Source organism: Trifolium pratense, linkage group LG4 (assembly GCF_020283565.1).
Source record: "Trifolium pratense cultivar HEN17-A07 linkage group LG4, ARS_RC_1.1, whole genome shotgun sequence".
In the NCBI taxonomy this organism is placed as follows: Eukaryota; Viridiplantae; Streptophyta; class Magnoliopsida; order Fabales; family Fabaceae; genus Trifolium; species Trifolium pratense.
Window position 1 is genome coordinate 12,397,945 of NC_060062.1, and position 17,692 is coordinate 12,415,636.

The 17,692-nt window shown below is 32.1% G+C and overlaps 3 protein-coding genes across 3 annotated transcripts; 1 reads left to right on the forward strand and 2 right to left on the reverse strand.

Moving 5' to 3' along the window:
• The first annotated feature begins 991 nt into the window (after window positions 1–991).
• On the forward strand, window positions 992–1,532 carry LOC123922121 (pentatricopeptide repeat-containing protein At1g62720-like). The gene is made up of 2 exons (XM_045974867.1): window positions 992–1,331; window positions 1,429–1,532. The coding sequence occupies exons 1-2, from the start codon at window positions 992–994 to the stop codon at window positions 1,530–1,532; spliced, it is 444 nt and encodes a 147-aa protein (XP_045830823.1).
• Window positions 1,533–4,692: 3,160 nt separating this feature from the next.
• Window positions 4,693–6,361, reverse strand: LOC123920599 (probable aquaporin TIP5-1). The gene is made up of 3 exons (XM_045972888.1): window positions 6,115–6,361; window positions 5,459–5,709; window positions 4,693–5,253 (listed from the first exon to the last, which is right to left on the reverse strand). The coding sequence occupies exons 1-3, from the start codon at window positions 6,320–6,322 to the stop codon at window positions 4,888–4,890; spliced, it is 825 nt and encodes a 274-aa protein (XP_045828844.1). The 5' UTR covers window positions 6,323–6,361; the 3' UTR covers window positions 4,693–4,887.
• A 4,241-nt stretch (window positions 6,362–10,602) lies between these two features.
• Window positions 10,603–17,446, reverse strand: LOC123920600 (putative nitric oxide synthase). The gene is made up of 13 exons (XM_045972890.1): window positions 17,011–17,446; window positions 16,714–16,899; window positions 15,117–15,203; window positions 14,937–15,016; window positions 13,956–14,037; window positions 13,540–13,560; window positions 13,107–13,152; window positions 12,476–12,594; window positions 12,257–12,370; window positions 12,072–12,179; window positions 11,868–11,957; window positions 11,282–11,388; window positions 10,603–11,099 (listed from the first exon to the last, which is right to left on the reverse strand). The coding sequence occupies exons 1-13, from the start codon at window positions 17,377–17,379 to the stop codon at window positions 10,850–10,852; spliced, it is 1,659 nt and encodes a 552-aa protein (XP_045828846.1). The 5' UTR covers window positions 17,380–17,446; the 3' UTR covers window positions 10,603–10,849.
• Between the last annotated feature and the right edge of the window lie 246 nt (window positions 17,447–17,692).

Consider the following 17,692-nt stretch of genomic DNA (forward strand, 5'->3'; position numbering starts at 1 on the left):
TTTTTATCCTTATAATTTTCATGTAGTCCGACAATTTTATAGCTACTTGGTGCGAATTAACTTATATATCCACAATATTTTCTCAATTTTTATGATTGATCTAACCCAAAAATAATATTTATAAGTTTAAATTACCTATAAATATATTTAAAAGAATTTTTTGATAATTATTAACAAAAAAAAACCTTGTACTGATACTAATATTGTACAAGAAAAGTAATATTTATTTATAAGTATAAAGATCTTGTACTAATACTAATATTGTAAAAAAAAAAAACTCTTGTATTATAAGTTATAACATAACAAACTTAATGATATTTTAAAAAATATAATAGTGCATATAAATACTAATATGATGTGGGTACAAAGTAAGTAACAACGTTGATTTTCTATAAAAAAAAAAAAAATAACAACGTTGATTTAAAAAATTATATGAACTTTACAAGATAACAATGTAATATAAAAAAAATTAGCACAACAGTTTATGAATATAAAAAGACATGCCTAACAATCAAAAAAAGTTTGAAAAAAAAAATATTAGAACTAAAAAATGGATAATTTTGGCATTTTAAAATAATTATGAGGACAATTATGTCAAAATAATTAAAATGGTAATGATATCTTTCTTCTTCCCTCCAAATCCCCCCAATTTGGGGGGAAGCAAAAATTGAGATTTGGAGGTATTTTGCTCACCTCCTCACACCTCCCATCCCCTCCTAAAAATTGAACCAAACACAATTAATTTAAAATATCCCCTCACCTCCCCTCCCCTCCCCTCCCCTCCCCTCCAAAACCCCCGAACCAAACAGACCCTAATTCTCTTATTTTGGGGACCTGCAAGAAATAAAAGTCTGAACCAGAAATCGCGCAGGGTGAGATTAGATTTCTAAAACAAACCTTGTCGTTTGTTTCCTTAATCCATTGCATTCTTCAAAACCTAAACCATTGTAAGGAAGGAAAAGTGAAAGAAGCTAATAATGTGTTTGCTATGATGATCAGAAAAGGTGTTAAACCTAATGTTTGCTTAGTTAAAGAAGTGAACAAGGCCAAGGGTATATTCAACACCATGGCCCAAAGTGGAGTGACTCCTGATGTTTGGATCTATAATATTATGATTAATGGATTTTGTAAGGTTAAAATGGTGGATGAAGCCTTAATTCTCTTCAAAGAAATGCGTTGTAGAAACATTATTCCTAATGTGGTAACTTACAATTCCCTTATTGATCGTTTAGGCAAATCAGGGAGAACCTCACTTGCTTTGAAGCTTGTCGATGAGATGCATAATAGACGTCTACCACCTAATATTAGGTGCTTTATGCAAAAACCATCATGTTGAAAAGGCAATTGCATTATTAACAAAAGTTAAGGACAAGGGTATTCAACCAAATATGAACATGTATCCTATTCTTATTCACGGATTGTGTATAGTTGGAAGAGTAGAGGATGCGAGAAATGTTTTTGAAGATCTTTTGGTCAAACGCTACAATCTAGATGTTTATACATATACTGTTATCATCCAAGGGCTTGTTTGATGTTTATCAAAATGAAAGACAATGGTTGCATTCCAAATGCCAAAACTTATGAAATAATTATCCGTTCTGGCGTTCTCTATTTGATAAAGATGAAAATGATAAGGCGAGGAAACTTCTCTGTGAAATGATCGCAAGAGGTCAATTGTAAGTCTGAAACTAGGATATATTTTGTCTACTGTACATTATTATTTTCAATTTATCTTTTAAGTTTTAACAATATTATTTCATCATTTCATTTATTTAGTTACTTCAACTATTAGCACACAACAAGTAACTTCTTTTTTTTTTTTGTTGACATTCACACAAATAACTTAAATTATGTTTCTTTTGAGATTTAGTGTGTTGTTTTGGTCAAATTAAATTGCTGTCTAATGAGGTACAGTAGTAACTACGAAAGTTCAGAACTGTTTAAAAACCCAAAAAAGAAAGGTCAGAACACACATTTAATACAAGTGTTGACTTTTCAGAGCCAGAGAGGTCATGGTCATAACTTGCATGCTTGTAGCAAGCAAGCAAAATCTCTTTTCTGCATAATTATGCTGCAGCCTATGCTTAAGGGTCTGTTCCGACCATAATCACATTATTTTATTTCCAATATTAATCCTCCTACGCTTAAAATACCCGATTAAATGCTGAATTGGGGCAAATACTAAACCATTTCTTTGAATATGGTCGGTGGGTATTGGAACTCTATTTCTATTTATTTTTGTTTCGAATTGGTCATGGCCTCTCTTTTGCCTTGGAAAATTATAAAATTACCTCACGGAGAGTTAGCTGCACCCACAAATGATATAAATATACTACCGATTGCAACTGTTATGCTTGTTGGGTGGGTGGTCTCGGTCCTACTCTTTCTTTGAGGAGTATGGGTTGATTTCGCTTGTTTCAAAGTGCACTGCACTTACTAGTGTGTGTTTGGTTTAGTGGTGACTAGAATTGAGTTTGGTAGAATTGAGTTTGACAAAATTGATTTTAGTTAAAAGTGAGTTGGTCATAATTGATTTATGTTTGGATACATTATCTAAAAGTGATTCTCAACCTTTAATGTTGTTTGGAAATTTGATATTAAAATTGCTTTTAAACGTGAAAATTACCAAAAGGGTATAATATTCAATATCAAGATAAATATGAAATGATCACACATTTATTTTTATCTAAAATTATAATATGGATTTTAATGTTCACACATTCATTTTAAAATAATATTAATTATAATAACTATTTTTAAATTTAGTAAAACAAAAATTAAACTTATGTGCCGTAAAAGAAAGAATAAGGAGAGTGTATTGGATTGAGATTTTATGAGACAATTTTGGCAAAAAAAGTCTTGATGATTTTATGAGATTTTGTTGGACTATATTGATTTTGTGAGATTTTAAAGACTTTTTTACAAAGACTTTTTTACAATCAAGATTTTTAACACATGATTTGAATGAATTTTGAGAGATTTTTTCAAAAGACTTTTTTACAATCAAGATTTCATAACACTTTATATATTAGGAAACTTTTGTATATTAGGAAAATTTTAAAAGAATCAATAAATTTTAATAAAATTTCATAACACCTTACATTTTTTTACGTATATGTTTCTTTTTTTTTTTGGTACATTTTTACGTATATGTTTCTAATCACCAATAAAAAGGTTATCACCACCACCACCATTGATGAAAAATAGAAGCAGATGAATGGGTGACGAAAAAAATTTGTTTGTCGTTGTAATTAATCAAAACTTTGTAAAAAAGATGTAGAATTTGTTAAAATATTTTTTTGCATAAAAACATCTTGAAGAGTTTGAAAAATTCTCAAGGCTTTTGGGGAGATTGTTGAAAAAGTGAACAAAGAAAAGAAGAAAAACCAGGTGCAGTGATGATGAACTGTGAAAGTAAAGAAGAAGAAGAAGAAATTTTATACAGATGAAAGTAAAAAGTCTTGGAGAGTTCAAAAAAGTCTCAAGGCTTTTGGTGAGATTGTTGAAAAAGTCTGTCAAGTGTATTTTCAACTAAAAAATCTCTTAAAATCCATTCCAAACAAGAATCCATCAAAATCGGTAGACTTTTGAATACCAATGGACATTTTAAAAGTAGGAACAAATCTCAATTGAATACCAACGGATTTTGTTGCCCTGAAAAAAAAATCTTATTTGTCTTGATTGAATACCACAAGATTTATTTAACTTTTTTAAAAGTCTTGATTGAATACCTCAAGATTTTTTTGTCATAAAAAAGTCTTTTAAAATCCCATGAAATCCCAATTCAATACACCCCCTAATTTACAAGTTATTCAAACACTAATAACAAAAGCCCAGATTTGTCAAAAAAAAAAAAGCCCAGATCTTTGTACCAAAAAAAAAATAAAAACAAAATAATGCCTAGATCTCTCCATCATTGTTGTCAAACAAATTAAGCAGCACCTGTCACTCGCCGTCATACCCACAAACAAATTCTCAGGGAAAATTTCTCAATGAAATCCTCCACTCCTTGTTCTCTTTCTTCTTCCTCTTGAACAACAATGGCGGAAAATTTCTCAACGAAATCCCCCACTCCTTGTTCTGTTAGCTTCATTTAAAATACATATATTTCTTTCTTCTTTCTCCTTCTCTTGCGTTCAAAGGTTGTTTTATATTTCCTCTCTCTGTTTCATCTTTTAGAGTGAGAAGTTTTTGAGGGGCAAAAAGGTAAAATTGGAACTCATCTGATTTGTTTATTGGAGAATCGATTTAGATCAGACGCAGAAGCTGCAAATACCTGCTTCAACTGGAATCGCTTTTACACAGCAAGAATCAATTCTGAAGCAGACATCCAAACAACGTTCTAACTGATGTGAACCACGTTTGACACTTAAAACCTGCGTTTGAGTCTCCCCAACGCGTAACCAAACATACACAAACTAAACGGCACTAAAAGCTTTAACCTACCTCCATCCACTGCCTTGACGAAATTAAGTAATTCCAGATCAAGTTCCGATCCGAGGCACATTGTTATTTTCATTTTCATTCAATTTAAAGAATCAACGGATTCCACCTTTTGTTTTCTGTGTGCCACAAAAAACATTTTCCTTTACCAAATTAACACTAATAGTATGATAAGACAACATAACTTTTTACACACAAGTGAGATGTTATTCCTCATTTAAAAACAAACCAAATATCTAACAAACATTCTTTTTTTTTAAGCAATTAGTATAACAACATTCTTACACTTCTAATAAGTTGTAAAACAGAAATAACTTACAGTTAGTGTTCAGTCACAATAACTATTAACTATTACTACATTCAAAAGCCATAAAAGAACCAACTATTCTGCCTACAAAATATAAAAAGAAGGTACATCACAGTACAACTTAACCAATAATAAAATCACACCCTAACATTTTCATCTGAATTCTGAGAAGGAAACAACACATTATCATAAAGAAGACCAGCAACAGCAGCACCAACCAAAGGACCAACCCAATAAACAGCTTGATTCCTGAATGTTCCAGCAATGGAAGCAGAACCAAAAGCACATGCAGGATTCATTGAACCACCAGAAAATGGACCTGCTGCTAAAACACTTGCTCCTGTTATTAAACCTATTATAAGCGTTCCTGTTGAACTTACTCGTCCACGCCTAGTGTCTCTTGCAGCATATATTGTGTACACTAAAACAAATGTTAGGGTACCCTCTAATACTGATGCTCCAAATCCTGTCATCTCTTCTGCAATTGTGTATGTTGGTACATGCTGCATAAATTGTACAAAGGAAGAGTGTTTCAAATTCGCTTTTCTAAAATTATTTTGTGTTTAATGAAGATGTACTAACAAAGTAAAATAGTTTTTTACATAGTCTCATCCAATAAAAATTTGGAAAATAGAAGATATATACAGACGGTGTAAAATAGTTTTGCACCGATGTTGAGGAAATTAAGGAAAGGGATAAGAAAAATACCATTCCAACAACTATGACTTTGAGGAAAAGGCAGGCAATAACAGAGGCAATAAGTTGAGCAACCCAATAAAAGAGAGCAATTGGGACACTAATATGGCCTCCAACTGCCATTGCAAAGGTCACAGCAGGATTGACATGTCCACCTGAGACTTCCCATTCAATATACAAAACAGATGAAAGTGCAAAAGCATTTGCAATAGCACCCACAACCAAACTTGTTGGGTTCAGTGATGCATCAGGCATCAACTTCCCTGTCATTTTTCAGTAATTAACAATTCATCAGAATCACATCAAATATAAAAAAAAAGTACCCATGCTGCATTAATTAATTCAAGGATTTACATAGTTTGTTCAATTGCATGAAGTCATGAACTTCAAGTAGAAAACAAGAACCATTTCAAGTTTCAAACTTTTACATTGTCTTAGAAATGAAATTTGTAAACAACATGCAACATTTCAACTTGTAATAACTTAAAATTAACTTATTTATTTTTGTGGAAGTTATGATTAAAACTTTAAACGCATATTTTGTAAAAAAAACTTGCATTCTTAAGAGTTACTTAAATGATTTTCATGCATAATAAAGAAAAACAGAAAATGTATAGTAACTTAAAAATTAAGAAAAAGAAGAAAAGGGTATAGTTTTGTTTACTCACTTGAGGACATTCCAGAGCCAATAACAATAAGGACATAGAAAAAAGTTGAGATAAATTCTGCAAGATAAGAACGAAGTGCATTTTTGGTGAAGGATTCATGAAAACGTGAAGTAACTGTAGAAGCCATTATAAATTTTTTGAGAGAATAAAGACACAGTTGAAATTGAGACAAAAACAAAACAGAAGAATTGGTTTGGTTATTGTTCATAGATGAATGAATAAATATAAGCAGTTAGAGATGTTTCTTAAGGGACATACCGTTTCCAAATGAAGTAATGCAAATTTTGAAAATAAAAAACTACCTATAACCGCCAACTATGTATTTGTGGGAACTTTTCATTTTAGTTTTTGGAGTTAACTGTCATTATTTTTCTTTTCTTTTCAAAACTGCCATGTAATAATAATTTAATTTATATATTTTTATATAAGTCATAGTAATAATAGTAATCAAAATATTAATTGTTAGTTGGTCCAGTGGTGATTGGTGCTGGATTTGGTAGAGAGTATCACGGTTCGATTCCCCGCAACTGCGATCGGAAGGAGGCGGAAACAACCACTTAATGAACTGACCCCAGAATCAAATTAGTAGGTCCAGTGAACCAAATATCGGTGGTGAAAAAAGAAATAAAGTAATAAAATAAAAACTATAAGCACAAAATCTAATCAATTATAGTTCGCTAAAAATATAAGATACTCCTAAAACATGATTGGGTATCAACTTCCAAGAGTTGTCTTGTTTCATACGGATCCAAACATTCAAATATACTGAAGAGTAGTCTTACCATTTTTGAAAAGATGGCTATTTCATATATCATTTGTTCATATGAAGGATTGGGAAATGGATTCCCTGCAGTTTGACCGCAGGTTAATCTTAGCCATCTAAATTTATTAAAATATATTATTTATTTGATCAAAATTAAATCTAAGGGGGTGTTTGTTTCATGGATTATAAATTTATTTCCAGGAATGAGATTTTGGGAATCTTTAATTCCTATGTTTGTTTCAAGTTTTAAAAAATTATGTCTAGGAACTTTTTATTCCTTGGAATATAAATTACACATGACTTTCCCACTTTTTATTCCCATGTTAAATGGTGGGAATCTTACATTCCCATGGGAATAAGAGGTAACCACCCATAACTCCCCACTCTCCCATTATTTTTAACTCATTTATTTTTTTTATTTTAATATTTTAAAATATTAATTGAATTTATTTTAAAAATGTTCCAAGGAACTTTATTTATTTACCAAACATATTGATAGGAATAATGTTCCCAGCAATAATATTCCAAGGAATAATAATCCTAGGATTATAATTTTAATCCCCGAAACAAACACACCCTAAGGGTTTCCATGCAGTGACCTGCAGTATGCTTTGATTGCATGGGATCCAGGTCCCAAGGATTGCCTTGTTTTATTTTCTAAATTTATACTCCCTTCGTCCCAAAATTTTAGTCGTTTTGAAGTTTTGCACGGAGATTTAAGAAATAATAAGTAGTCATTTTTATCCTTACTTTATTAAGAAATAGAAAATATATTTAATTAATGTTTTAACTTTTGTAAATGTGCAAATGGTAAAGTATCACAAAATGTGTATTGGTTTCTTAGAAGGACTAAAGTTTTGAGACAAAATTTAAAAGTTAAAAAGACTAAAGATTTTGGACAGAGGGAGTAAAATTAAAATAATTATAGAAATATGTTCTCTCGTGAATGAGACCAATTGGAATTTGGAATAACCGTTAAATGTATTAGGATCGTGCATATAATAAAAATTGCACTTATTAATAAATTGGCAAATTCTACTATACTTTTGTTAAAAGTTAATGTACCGATTACAATAGTCATTTCAACCAATAGAAAATTAACATTTGTCCACATCATTATTTATATATTATATTTTAAAAATCAACTAAATTAGAAGTATTGGTACATTTATGTATACAAATTTAACCCCATAAATTATACAAATTGTATTTCAATATTTATTAATTTAATAATTTGAAAAATCAATTCATCTTCATCATTTATATTTAAAACTAGGATGATGCTATATACAGCAAAAAAACTCATCACAAACAGTTCACGAATTAACTATAGCCATTAGATATGGTGTTTGACTGAATACATGGGGTACATGAGATTAAAAGGGTCCCACTACATATATATTTGTGCTTGTCGTGATGCATTTCGTGATCACACTTTCGCTGTAACAAGCATTATGCTTAAAACTAACTATATTCATCTCTCAAGAACACAATTGAAGAACAAATTCATCCCCTCCTAAACCTAACCGGTGTTTCACGATCAACATTCAAACACTAAGTCACCTTAGTTGTTGTTCAACGCAAAACACAGAAGACATGGACAGAGTTATCAAAAAGAAAACAGAAGACATGAAAATTAACAACAAAAAACTGAAGAGGTAAATTTATTTAGAGTAATGCATAATGTTACAACACAACCCACACACAAATTACACAAAGCTTTTTTTCTTTTATTTTAGGAATCAAACAAGCCTATCTCTCTGTACGTCGGTGCTATTCCTATAACAGCACTGTGCTTTGGTGTTCAACGTCTCTCACTTTTTCATGTTTCAATCTTTTTTTCAACCTTAAATTGATTAATTGAATACAAAAATTCATGATCCCTCACTTTTATCTTGACAAAATCGGTGGTTCATATTTTAAAAGAGTGAAAATTAACTTTGAAAGGGATGAATGAAATAGTTTATGGGTGGTGTTTGTAAACTTTGGCTAAAAGAACTATCTAATTTTCAAGTGCGCGTCGTGATTTCCCTCGCAGCACCGCTTTCTTGCATTTCGTGAGTATGCAACATATAGCACTACTCTTCTGTTAGCTAATTTTAAAGGTTCTCAGCGTTGCCGCCATGCTAGAGGATCTGGCCGGCAAAGAGAGACGCATCAGAACCATTAGAATATAAAGGCAGAGACGGTCAGGGGTATGAATGTGGAGATTTTGAAACTAGTTTTTATGATGAACAAAATCATCAACAAGAAAATTGGCTGGTGAAAAGTGCAAAATGCAGATGTTTTGTGGTGTAAAATCTACAAATATAAGTCAAACTTAATTGTTTCAGCCAGTCAATACTATTACAGCATGTCAAATTACTATTGGTTAATACATTTTAATGTACTTATACATTAAAATTATGATGTACTGATACATTAAAATGTATTAACCAATAGTAATTTGACATGCTGTAATAGTATTGACAGGCTGAAACAATTAAGTTTGACTTATATTTGTAGATTTAACACCACAAAACATCTGCATTTTTCACTTTTCACCAGCCAATTTTCTTGTTGATGATTTTGTTTATCTTCAAAACTAATTTCAAACTCTCCACATTCATACCCTTGATCTTCTCTGCCTTTATGTTCTGATGGTTCTGATGCGCCTCTCTTTGCCGACCAAATCCTTTAGCATGTCGGCGACGCTGAGAACCTTTAAAATTAGCTAACAGAAGAGTAGTGCTATATGTTGCATACTCACGAAATGCAAGAAAGCGTTGCTACGAGGGAATTCAGGAAGCGCATTTGAAAATTAGATAGTTCTTTTAGCCAACCACCCATAAACTATTTCATTCATCCTTTTCAAAGTTAATTTTCACTCTTTTAAAATATGAACCACCGATTTTGTCAAGATAAAAGTGAGGGATCATGAATTTTTGTATTCAATTAATCAATTTAAGGTTGAAAAACTGATTGAAACATGAAAAAAGTGAGACGTTGAACACCAAAGCACAGTGCTGTCATAGGAATAGCACCGACGTACATAGAGATAGGCTTGTTTGATTCCTAAAATAAAAGAAAAAAGGCTTTGTGTAATTCGTGTGTGGGTTGTGTCGTAACATTATGCATTACTCTAAATAAAATTATCTCTTCACTTTTTTGTTGTTAATTTCCATGTCTTCTGTTTTCTTTTTTATAACCCTGTCCATGTCTTCTGTGTTTTGCGTTGAACAACAAATAAGGTGACTTAGTGTTTGAATGTTGATCGTGAAACACCGGTTAGGTTTAGGAGGGGATGAATTTGTTCTTCAATTGTGTTCTTGAGAGATGAATATAATTAGTTTTAAATATAAATGATGAAGATGAATTGATTTTTCAAATTATTAAATTAAATATTGAAGTACAATTTGTATAATTTATGGGGTTAAATTTGTATACATAAATTGTACCGATACTACTAATTTAGTTGACTTTTAAAATATAACATATAAATAATGATGTGGACAAATGTTAATTTTCTATTGGTTGAATTGGCTATTGTACCGGTACATTAAGTTTTAACAAAAGTACACTAGAATTTGCCTAATAAATTACAATCAATCAGTCTCACGTGCTAGTTCAGTTGGTAGCTACCGATAGACATTATTGAGGGGTCGGAATTCAAACTCCGAATTATCCATTTTTTTCACATTTATAGGTTATGAGTTTCGCTACTAAACAATGGAACAAAAAAAAAATTAAAATCAATCATGTGACTTTATTATAGATATATTACACATTGAGACATGGTTTCTGTAAATTTCCATCCTTTCAAAATGATGCCTAAGTTATATTACTCACATTAATAATTAATAATACATGTAAAATGAGTTGGTTGAGGACTTGTGTAAAGGTCGAATTTCAATTCATAGAAATAACTTTCCATGTACCCCTCCCCACAAAACCAAAAAAACAGTAAAAGGAAAAACAAAGAATACACATAATTCAAAAGTACCATTTTGGTCTCGTTTCCTGCTCTTTATCTGTTAATTCTCTATACTGATACCACTCTGCCCCAGCCTTGCCTACTGGTATTGGCGGCCTCACAAAAATCTCAACAGGTTTGGGGACATGTACGGCTAAAAGCAATTCGCCCGCAGTCTCTATTGGTGTTTGTTGGAAGAATTTGTGCGACCTACTAACCGGCTCAACAGAAAGCCATCCTAGACCTGATATAGCAATATCACAAGCAGGCCTGCACAAAAATAAAATCAAGAAATTTCATATTTATGTATTAATTATAAATATTGCCATTTTTGCCCAAAATGACTTAACAATGAAATCTAGAATCAGTTGAACAAGGTTTTCCATTCTAATGCCACATTACAACCATTTAAATCCAAAAGTTGCTAGAAGAAAACTAACTAGGAGTTATACCTTTCAGCATCTTCAAATTTTATTTGCAATTTATGTTCTCCGTCAAGTTTCCAGTTCTCAGCCTTCTCTCGTCCACTTGGTGGGATAAGCAGAACTCCAAGTTCTTTCTGAGACAATAAAGTGAAGCCGTCATTCAAGTTTGAGGAGGACATATCTCTAAATTTACAGGTGGTGCAAATCCCCATTTTTGTTGACATTAGTGGACTGGAGTAAGAAACTTATGGACCAACAACCAAATTAATAGATCTATAAATTCCATCCACAAATGTGGAACCCAGGCTATATAATATTATTTAAATGAAATAGCTTTTTCAACTCTGATAAATCTAAGGGCAACAAAAAACATATGAAACAACTGCAGCACTACCAAGTACCAACGATTGAATTATGATCTAGCAAACTGATGCCGATGGATCACAAATTGCCATTCTTCATATTTTCATTATGTGAAAAAACTGAAGCAATTCATTTCTTTTTTCTAGTAATTCTTAAATCTGGAAACATGAACTTTGTTGCAATCAAAGTAAACGTTAAGCCATAACAGCAAGTAACTTATTGTTTCTCTAAACAGATTGATTCCCAATACCTGATAAAACTCATCTGCTTTCTCCGTGGGCACCATATGAATTGGTAGCCGCTTGGGTCCGTAAAATGTCAAACTTGTTTCTGGTAGAGCCTGAAATCATCGAGACTAATAACTTCAAGGATATGGGGGTGAAATGGATTAATAAATAAAAGGTCTTATGACATGATGAACTGTGAACTAAAAATGAAAAAATATAAACAAAACCTTCAAGACATCAATTCTAACAAGGCCTCCCCAAAATATTGAAAATCCATTCAAGCCATTTACTGTTGAAGCACCTTCCTCTGTATTGTTCGAATTTACTTGAGAACTCTAACAATAGCAATGAGGATGAAGTTAAATTCACTTAAGATTGTATAATGTTATAAACCGATTTCGAAAGAACATACTGGGAAAGATAGGCCCCTCAGTCGGCTTTTAGGAGCAAGGGAGGATAGATCTTCGGAATGAACAACTGCAGTTTGCCTATGGTGGAGATGAACTCCTGGAGTGTCATACAGTTTCTGCATATGTTGGGGAAAAAAATATAAATAAATAAAAAGTAAAAAAAGAAAAAGAAAAAGATTAAATATCTATTTAGCCTGAATATATAAACCATAAAGACATACCCCTCCTCCAAGGAAAGCGTTAATTGGAATTGGCCCTAAGGTAGTTCCAGGAACAGCAGACTGTACTGGTTTGTATCTTTGTGCAGCTGCTGCCACTGGATCGTTAAAAGCCATTGTCTCTGCCATCAAATATTAAAAGGTCAAGATGGAACAAAATATACATGAATACCTGAAATTATCAAAAACAATAGGCCACCTAAAGAATAGTTTAGAAAAAAAACTTCATGAAAAATTGAAGACATAACATCATTATCTAACAGAGTTAAAATTGAGCTATAAACAAAATGATGTGAGAGCAGAATGCCAAATAAATTTTATATATTTATCTGCTCTTTGGTAGATGTATAGCACAAGTTTATACAATTTTATTACATGATAAAGGTGTTTAACCTGTTGGCCACCATATCAAAATTAAAGCTGGCATAGTTTAGCATCATATGAATGAAAAGTATTCAAGAATAATGCAAACAATGACTACAACGGCAAAAGACAATACCACATTCTGTACAAGACAACAATATAACTCAGTATAATAAAGGTAATAATATATCATTAGCATTTACAACCTCTCAATCATAGAAAATGCATAAGCTTAATCCTAATGTTTAACAAGCATGTAGATATAACTTACTTAATAAGGCATTGATGAAAGCAGATTTTCCAACATTAGCTGAACCCTATAACATAAAAGTATTAGTCAATTTGGGTTCAACTGGTAAAGTAGAAGTTTAAAATACAAAGGATTCTTTACAAGCACTGAGAGGAAAATGCAAGGTATGTATTATAAGTGACATGAGATACAATCATACAAAAGGAAACATACAAATCTTCCACAAGTGGGCTAGACAAGCACTTTTACACTTTCCAAAAAAAAAAACTGCCACTTTTACACCAGGAAGAGAATAACAAGAAATGAATACAATCTAATATATTGGTTCCTCTATTATTTGTGGTAGTAACACATATTCCAGAATAACTTGGTAAAATAATCAATGCAGGAATATCAGCTCCTGTGTCAATCATAACTTGCTAAAGCATGTGAAACTTCCAGTTCAGAGACTTACCAGAATGTAAACATCTCTTCCCTACACAAAGGAAAATAAATGGATTATCAGTAGAGAGAAAAAACTGGAAAATGTCACCCAAAAAAATGAACAAAATGCTACTAGTTTATTTTGAATATCAAGTTAAGACTCCTCAGGCCTAAATCATCATTGCATCTTCTCTTTATTATGGTAATATGTGCATACCATGCAGAATGCAGAAATTATGATCAACATTACTTACAATGTTTGCAGTACAGAATTAACAACTTAATAAACATGAATAACAATAACTGCCATAAGTTTTTGTCATCTTAAATATAATACTGTATGGAGTGTATATTCATGTTCCCCAAGAAACCGCTTGATGTCTTAAGAACTAATAATAACCAAAATCAGTTAAAGGAAACAATGTAACCCATGAAGGATAAACTAACCTTCTTCTCTTTCTGGATTTCTGATATTACCCCAGTTATTCCTACCAATGATTTTGAACTGGTGAGATGGACACCTAGAACACTGCAATGTATATCAGCAATTGAAATTTGAGGGTGTCTGATGGGAACCGAGAATTTCAGAATCCAAAATTAAGTAAAGAAAGAAGTAAAACTGTAGAAAATATTATGTATTCAATAGATGAAGAAAATAAAATTGTAGAAAGGAATGAATTCAAACCTACCCCAGAGTCAAGCTCCTCAGAGATGGAGAAAACTCTCTCTGTGCCCAACCATAATGGTTCTCAAAATAATCTTCCATAACCAACATAATTCACTCACACCTTACTATTTATACTACTACAGCATAACAAACTTGCCAACTAAGCATCATACCTCACTCTTTATTTACCATATGTCCTTACCACACTCGTTATTACATAATACCCCTTTTTCCTTATGATCCCTACTCAGGTCTCTATCGGTGTGTTTGTTTCAAAGGTTATGAAAAAATTACAATCCTGAGAATATTATTCATTGGAACATTATTACCAGGAATCAAATTACTGTCAATGTATTTGGTAAGTAATTCAATTTCCCACGAATGTGGGAGTGGAAAGTTATTGTTGGTTACCTTTATTCCCATGGGAATGTAAGATTCCCACCTTTTGACATAAGAACAAAAAAATGGTAAAGGTTACTTTTTAAGAGAACTTGAAACAAACATGGGAATGTAAGATTCCCAAATTCTCGGGAATAAGTTTGCAATCCATGAAACAGCAGCCCCCCTCTCCTCCTGATATCTAAAATCTTCAGCAATAGTTATAAAGTTCCGCTTAGCAATGCAACATAACAGTTAATGCTAAATGACTGTGAAGTTTGCATCTCACTCTTAACTTATAATAGCAAATAACTGAACAACATGGTAATATGCCATAAATTAGTAATTTCATGGTTAATAATGAATACAAAGAAGATACATACTTCAGCTTCTTTTTTGTGGTAGCCTCTACAACCCAATCCCCAATACAATTAAGATCAGTATCTCTTGGAAGGAGATCAATCTACAAAGAGAATACTCTATTAAATATGATAACCATGTAGTTGTAAATATGCCAAAAAAGTCTTATTAAAAACAATAATAAGTTAGACACATGTAATTACCTTAGTCACCACCATTATTATTGGATTAGCACCAACAAGATCTCGCACTCGTGACAAAAAACTGCCATTGAAGTCAACAATATCAACCTAGAAGTGGTTACCTCAATAAATTAGACTTTCCCACCCAAAAATATCAGACCATGGTCTTTCCATTAATTTGTTTGCATAGCCTAAGTAAGTTGTCAAATTGTTAGCATCCAAATTCCAAAGTCAAGTCAGATTTTTCAGCAAAAAGTCTACAAGCACAATTTATAACATGGGTACAAAAGATTCAACTCAAATATTATTAAACATACAAGTATAAAGCCAGTTTTTTCAACCATCGGTCATCTAATTGCTTAAAACTAGGTCAATAGCAATCTGTACAGTTCATAATGTTTTTGTAGAGTCCCAAAGATATGGCCTAAAAAAGTGTCTATAAATGATAGGCACCTCTCGCTTGTAAATTCAGGTTAGTGAGATTGAATAAGACCTAACCCAAATATTAAAACTTTTCTAGTAATATTATAGTGCATTATAAGCAACAAGGTTCCACTTTTCTGAGCAATTAAACATAAATATGAAGAGATGTCAGAAATTTAACGAAACATTCATCCATGAGTTTATAGAAATATTTCTTAAAACAAAATGTGAAAAATATTTTAACAAAATATAACTGCAAAAGTATTTCTCCTAAGTGCCCACGTAAGATCCAATTCAACACATGCTTGGTAAATGTTTCATCTACAAAACGAAGACAACTCAAAATAATAAAAGTATCCATGTCATACCCATACTCGACTTTGGCACACATACTATATGCCAAGATATGTATCCAGAAAATATTATTAAATTTTATTAGTTTTTTAACAGAAAATTATTAGCCAGCTCATTTCAGATGCACTTTGATATCAGGGTACAACTCCAGAAATATCAATGTCTATTCATAATGGATAAGGCTATGGATTAATCAGAAATATCAATGTCTATTCATAATTTCATGTATCTCCATATCAGATTTGGCTGACCGTTCTGAACAGATGGTTGAGATCGGTTAACGGGGTAAAAGTAAAACTGACTGGGTAATCTAAACTGTATGAGCTCAGATCATCAATTGTTGAGTTTGCTTACAGCGTGAAACTGCATGTTACCCACTACGAGTACAAACTGTTTTCATAAGTTATATTGATGAACTTACGAAAATAAGCTGAAAAAAACTCATAAGAATTGTCATAAGTTGTTTTTCATAAGTACCCCCAAACAGTCTCACAAAACTTATGTCAGTAGATAAGCTCATATAAGTCAATCCAAACAAACCCTAAAACCGAAGAATCATTGTTAATTCCAATAACTAAAAACAAATAAATTTTTTATGAAGAGTTTAAGACCAAAATGTATCAGCACTTTCTTAATGTCAGGGACTATCAAAATCAAAATTTACCAATTTTATAAGAACACAAGAATGCCTACTATGTATCTCTCTTAATGTCGGAGGCTATCAAAATCAAAATTTACCAATTTTATAAGAACACAAGAATACCTACTATGTATCTCGATTTTATACTATGTGATTATCCAATTCAGTCGAATCAAACAACATAAAGAAAATATCATTTACCAATTTAACAATTAGAGCTCTGGCATTACGCAAATGAGACAATTTTTGTCGAAGGTCTTCAGCCGTAACAAACTGTTTTCCGCCAGAGTATCCTCCATGACCTCCAACAGCAGTTATCATTTTTCCATGAGATAAAAGCCGGCACCGCCCGCAGAGAATGGTTCTCAGCTGGTGATGTTTTTTCTTCTGCAACATAATAACAAACAAATTTCACATCAAATTTCACATCACACACACACACACACACACACTATCAATTGATAATTTCGTAACTTTCTGATTAGATAATAGTTATACCAATTCATAGGTTTCGGGATCGACAAAACCAGGAGCATCGTTTTCGGAAGTTTGTAAAGGAGCACCACAGCCATAACAAGAAGCGACGGAATTAGAAGCTTTGAGAGGCTTATTCTCTTTCTTTCTACTTTTGTTGGTTTCTTTGAGGATGCGTTTAGTTGCTTCAATTGATTGTTGGCGCTCGAGGAACTTCTCTCCCGGTGACGGAGCAGCTGCGCCGGTGCCTTCTGGTATGGCGGAAGAAGGACGCGATTTGGACGGACGAGATAATTCGCAGAGAATGAAGCATGGTTTGGTGTGAATTTGTGGAAATTTTTGGTTTGGGAGAGAAAGTGGTGTGATGAAAGTGGATAGGGTTTTAAGCGCCATTGCTGAGGTTTTGCGTGCGCTTCAGTTTCAGTTGCAATCTGTTTTAACGGGAAATTATTAAGAAAATCATTTGCATTTTATTTTGGTCATCAAAGTTTATAATTTAGAATACAAATTTTAACAAAACTTTTTTTTTATGTTATTTATCATGATGGTAATAATTTTTTACGAGGCAGAAATTGAAACTCAGATCACATGTTTAAGTGGATTAAGATTTTTACCATTTGAACTTATTAAGGATTAAGATTCTTAACATTTGAACCAATTAATTGTTGGTTTGAATTAACATTCATTAGTCCTCTGTTTCAACTCT

Coding starts and splice junctions, on each gene's coding strand:
- LOC123920599 (XM_045972888.1), bottom strand. CDS start 6,322: ATGAACAATAACCAAACCAATTCTTCTGTTTTGTTTTTGTCTCAATTT. Junction 5,710..6,114: donor TGGCTCTGGAATGTCCTCAA/GTGAGTAAACAA, acceptor GAAAAATGACAG/GGAAGTTGATGCCTGATGCA. Junction 5,254..5,458: donor AAGTCATAGTTGTTGGAATG/GTATTTTTCTTA, acceptor CAATTTATGCAG/CATGTACCAACATACACAAT.
- LOC123922121 (XM_045974867.1), top strand. CDS start 992: ATGATCAGAAAAGGTGTTAAACCTAATGTTTGCTTAGTTAAAGAAGTG. Junction 1,332..1,428: donor CTTTATGCAAAAACCATCAT/GTTGAAAAGGCA, acceptor GATTGTGTATAG/TTGGAAGAGTAGAGGATGCG.
- LOC123920600 (XM_045972890.1), bottom strand. CDS start 17,379: ATGGCGCTTAAAACCCTATCCACTTTCATCACACCACTTTCTCTCCCA. Junction 15,017..15,116: donor TAATAATGGTGGTGACTAAG/GTAATTACATGT, acceptor TTCTCTTTGTAG/ATTGATCTCCTTCCAAGAGA. Junction 11,100..11,281: donor AAATTTGAAGATGCTGAAAG/GTATAACTCCTA, acceptor ATTTTTGTGCAG/GCCTGCTTGTGATATTGCTA.